Source organism: Megalops cyprinoides, chromosome 10 (assembly GCF_013368585.1).
Source record: "Megalops cyprinoides isolate fMegCyp1 chromosome 10, fMegCyp1.pri, whole genome shotgun sequence".
Taxonomy (NCBI): Eukaryota; Metazoa; Chordata; class Actinopteri; order Elopiformes; family Megalopidae; genus Megalops; species Megalops cyprinoides.
In genome coordinates, this window is record NC_050592.1 from 15927518 (window position 1) to 15932394 (window position 4877).

General features: G+C 43.5%; 1 protein-coding gene across 1 annotated transcript; it reads left to right on the forward strand.

Annotated features, from left to right (window-relative positions):
• The first annotated feature begins 245 nt into the window (after positions 1-245).
• znf385d (zinc finger protein 385D) lies at positions 246-2220 on the forward strand. Its single transcript, XM_036539417.1, has 4 exons — positions 246-623; positions 772-953; positions 1145-1246; positions 1418-2220. The coding sequence occupies exons 1-4, from the start codon at positions 437-439 to the stop codon at positions 1646-1648; spliced, it is 702 nt and encodes a 233-aa protein (XP_036395310.1). The 5' UTR covers positions 246-436; the 3' UTR covers positions 1649-2220.
• Positions 2221-4877: the final 2657 nt, after the last annotated feature.

Here is a 4877-nt window from a genome sequence, read left to right on the forward strand (position 1 = left end):
CCATCACACTGCCCACACTGTGAAAAAGGTTCTTTGTGCAGTTTGACTAAATTCACAGATAAAATATTCAACTTACTTTATTAGTTATATTGTATGTTCATGTACAGTTGAGTGTATGTACATATATGAATGAGCTTTCTGAGCGTGTAGAGATTAATGGGATTTAGGAATTACCATCACAGATTAATTTAAGTTAAAACAAGTTTAAGTTAATTTTACTAAGTGAAAAACATATACGCAGTCGTATTACTGATGTGGCACTTTATCTGCAAGTGATTTACCCACAGGAACAACAGTATTGTCCCACTACAGATCCCATTCAGTGAGCGCATTTCACTTTAAAACATTTTCCCTCTTTGTAGACACTGGCAGGGCAGTGCTTCTGCCGCCATCACCTCCAGCGACCGTGGCATCGCTGTGCAGCTTCAGTGTTCCGATGGGGACAGAGGCCGCCTCAGCAAAAGGAAGGAAAGAGGGGCCCTTGACCTCACCGGCAATGAAGCCACCCCCCTGCCCAGAGGCAGAAACCGAGACAGAGGAGGAGAAGGCCAAGCGTCTGCTCTATTGCTCACTCTGCAAGGTGGCCGTCAACTCTGCCTCCCAGCTGGAGGCCCACAACAGCGGTGAGGACCTTTCAGACCCTGGAGCTGCACCTCACCTGCACACTGCACCCATATGTTGCCACCCTGTGTGGCTATCAGTGGTTTTACCCTCAGTCTCTAACAGTGCCGTATTTAATGAGAATATCATTTTTACGTATGAATCAATCAGGTACGAAGCACAAGACAATGCTAGAGGCCAGGAATGGCAGCGGAACCATCAAGTCTTTTCCCAGGCCGGGGATCAAGGGGAAACTGGCACTACCCTCCAAGTCAGCCACAGGTCTGCAGGATAAGACGTTTCACTGTGAGATCTGTGACGTGCACGTCAACTCGGAGACACAGCTCAAACAGGTAAACGGGAGGGGGTGAAGAAGGGGCCACGACAATTTTACCTCTGCTTTTCTTCTGTCTGTTCCTTCTGCCCACCGCAGCAGAATGCCTTAGGCTCTGTGAATGCTAAGCTGTAGAAATTGTATAAATGATCTGTAAAATGTTTGTGCGCTATGGGTGTAAGCTGACATTTCTGCCCATCACCCTTCCAGCACATCAGCAGCAGGCGGCACAAAGACAGAGCAGCAGGGAAACCGCCCAAACCTAAATACAGCCCCTACAGCAAGATTCAAAGAGGGCCGAATGGGCAGTCAGTGAGTTTCTGCATCCTCTGTTACCACAATCTTTTCACAAAGCATGATGCTTCATGCATTATTAAGCATAGTAAGACACCATGAGTTCCAGGTTGCTGTGAACTGTGCAGTATTACCAACCACAGATGTCCATAATGGGGTTTTGCTTGTGCTTTGTTGTGTCTGATCCAGGTGAAGGTGGAGCTAAGGAAAGACCTGGGGCAGACTCTCACAGCCAGGATGTTACCCAATCACTTGCAGGTGGCGGTCGCTGCTGCGGCGGCCGCGGGGCCCCCCTTTCCTCTGCGGTCCAACCACGCCGCCACGATCTTTCAGACACAGACCCTCCCCACGGCACTGCTCCGCCCTGCCCCCGGGCCCATCCGGACCTCTCACACACCCGTCCTGTTTACTCCTTACTGATACACATGTGGAATGCTTGCCATGCCTGTGGGACCTGTGGCCTAAAGGCATCACGGGGCCCTCTCACCAGGCTGCTGAGCTACCTGCCAACCCCTACTGCAATCCATTTTGACTGCAACTCGAATGGACTGCCGTCTACTCACATACTTGGCTGTTGGCGGCCCTTATTTCACCATTGGGCGCTGAGGTGGCTTGGACTCTTGCATTATAATGTGCTGCAATAATTTAAAGGCAAAACCAGGGAACTATGCAGTGTTATTTCTGACTGACACCAAGGAGAGAGGCTGGACTGGAAATGCTAAAGGGACTGGGGATTTCACAGGTGTTCCACAATGTTTCACCAGGACCATTCTTTCAGTAGAATTAAGTGATTATAACAGTGATGTTATCAATAATGACAATGATGATGATGATAATAGATTTAGAGTGCTTAAAGAACCTCATGTTGCTGTGCTGTTTGCACTATAACTCCTCCCCATGGATATCTTCAGAGCAGAGGTCAGAAATATGTAATTCACAGGGCATTAACTACTGCGTGTGTGCGTGTATGTCTGTGGATGTGTGTGTGTGTGTGTGTGTGTGTGTGTGTGTGTGTGTGTGTGTGCGTGCGTGTGTGCACGCGTGCGTGTGTGTGTACATTTTGTCTTTGGTGTGTGTGTTTGTAGCCTTGTGCATAGCAACATGCTTTCCTACATATGTGTGGCAGAGAGAGGGATAGCGTGAGGAAGGGAGGGAGGGAATCACTGTGAAGCTGGAACCCGCTTTTCTGAAGCCATCTCAGACGTTACCCAACGGTTACTAAACGGTTCCAATGGCCACCTCACGGTCCACAGGAACAGATATGTCCGAGTTTGTGCTGTCTGTTAATGTGTGTAAGATGAACACATTTCAAATAAAGAGTCTTACTTTGTTAACTTTGTGGATGCAATATTTTTACAACATAGCCCGTTCTTTCTGTGTTATTTTTAATCTCTCTTTGAGGAATCATAACAGTTTTCTCTGGGTTGAACAATGTCTGCAGGCTATAAGTGTCTTTTCTCTTGGCTAGAAGAGGAGAAGCTAGCAAACACAAGCTGCTGTCAGGGCGGCCTTGTGAGAACACTCCTCTCTGAACCTGTGTACTATACAGAAGTGCATAGCCCTGATTTAATAATATCTGGTGTTTGTGAACATGGCCATATAAAAACGCTGTCAATTTCCTGTTTGCTAGTATATGTAATTAAAACTTCTGAATGTGATTTACATGAAATGGGGCAGAATTGGGGTATGTTTAATAGTAGAGGTAATTGTTGGTGTGGAGTTATATTGGATTATCTTGGAAGACTTATGAAAATGAGAACAGTATCAACTCATTGCATCAACTTTTACAGGGCACTTGATCCTTTGAGATACTGGCATCAGAAGAAAGAGGGTAATCTATATAGTGACAGTTTCTTCATGACTGTTTAATCTGTCACAATTTAGGGATTCATGCTGCACAGATTCACTTACCTTGAAATCATCTGGATGGCTCATGCTGTTCTCTGTGCTCAGTGTATCAGCTGATCCCCACACCATTAATATTGGGGAATCTGGGCAGAATCTGTGGTGCATGATACCCTAAAAAAGGAACATTACCTGGTACTGGATGAATCCTTGACAGACACACAAGGAGCACACTGCACTCCATCGCGTTCAATCCAATGTACTACTAGACTAAGGTCTCAAGAGTCTGTAACCATTTCACTCTCTCCAAGGGATAATATCACTTTAATGTTGAGCTGCAGTATCGATATGGGATAGGAGAAATCAGGCCTAGGACAATAAAACCTCCATTATCTGCCATTAAAGTTGAGTATATTGACTGCTTCAGAGGTGATCTTAAATAACAGTAGGCCTTCACACAGAGAGGGAGAAAAGTAGTGTTTGTTTCCATCATTTACTGACTCCGGCAGTGGGGTTTGAGTGAGGAATTCTATTAAATGGTGGAAAATCCTCTGTCAGGTCTACAGTACACTAAATTAAGTACTTGAATACCAAACAAAATTATAAGCCAAGCCAGTCTTCACAGTCAGTAGACAGCCCACTTTATCAACACATGGCATTGGCCCACAGGAATGTTGGTGATCAGAACATGAATATTTCAAAAAAATATTTTGCTGTTGTAACTGTTGTTGTTTCTTCTACAACAAATTTGTTTAATCTACTGATGAGTGGTATTTGACTAAACATGATAACATTTAAGTGTACAAATACTTTCATTAGTATTTTGTACTTTTATTTGCATGTTGACCCTCTAAATTAAAAATGAAAACAATATATAATAAACATGGAAGTACATGAAGTTTATCAGAAGACTACTTAGAGGCTACATCTATTCCGACCCCCCATTTCCCATATATCTGCAATGGCCTTTGCCCTTGGCTTTGAGAGTGGGCGTGAGGGCTGGGGGAGGGTTTATGGTCTCTTGATGATTCATGGCACCCTTCTTCTCGAGTATACTGACTTTGGATGCACTCCCCCATTTAAAGGTCAGTCATAACCAGTTGCATCTGCATCTCTTCAAAACATTAGGTAAATATAATAAAATCAAATACATACATATATATATATATATATATATATATATATATATATATATATATATATATATATATATATATATATATGATGACTGAGCCTATTGTCCCAAAACACTTCTGACATGTGTTTCCCTTCGGTCCGTTTCGTTTCCCTTCCAGAATGAGAACTGTATTTATTTAATGTCTGTGTTGACTCATTTGTAACCCTTTCTAAGAAGGGTCCCACAGAAGAAGTGCATAAACAAAACCTATCATAAGGAGGGTTCCCCGCTGCACCTGTAAATTTCCCAATCTGACTGTCTGAATTTGGCCCTCTGATGACCTCCCAGTTTAAAAGCATAAATAAATCCCTCAATACCTCATCATCCAGGTGTGTGCAACCCTCATGCAGTGGGCCAGCCCCCATTCTCATTTTTAAGGCACTTAATCCTTGAAAGAGATCCATGAAAGATTCTGTATAAAGACAAACAAAAAACTTTTTTTGTTGTTTTGCAGCTACCTAACCTCATAGGCATAGTGCAAACACTCCTTAAATACATGCCAACTGTTACACATTGTTATAAGGTGTGCAATGTCACTATCAATGTCATAAGTGGCATTACTATGACTTTGAAATACTTTTCAAAGTGGCAGAGTCATGTGGGATACTGGTACTCACTGCTTGATCT

What these genes read in the sequence shown, in the direction of transcription:
- znf385d (XM_036539417.1), top strand. Translation starts at nt 437, where the DNA reads ATGGGGACAGAGGCCGCCTCAGCAAAAGGAAGGAAAGAGGGGCCCTTG. An exon ending in GCTGGAGGCCCACAACAGCG is followed by an intron (nt 624 to 771) that starts GTGAGGACCTTT and finishes TGAATCAATCAG; the next exon opens with GTACGAAGCACAAGACAATG. An exon ending in GAGGGCCGAATGGGCAGTCA is followed by an intron (nt 1,247 to 1,417) that starts GTGAGTTTCTGC and finishes TGTCTGATCCAG; the next exon opens with GTGAAGGTGGAGCTAAGGAA.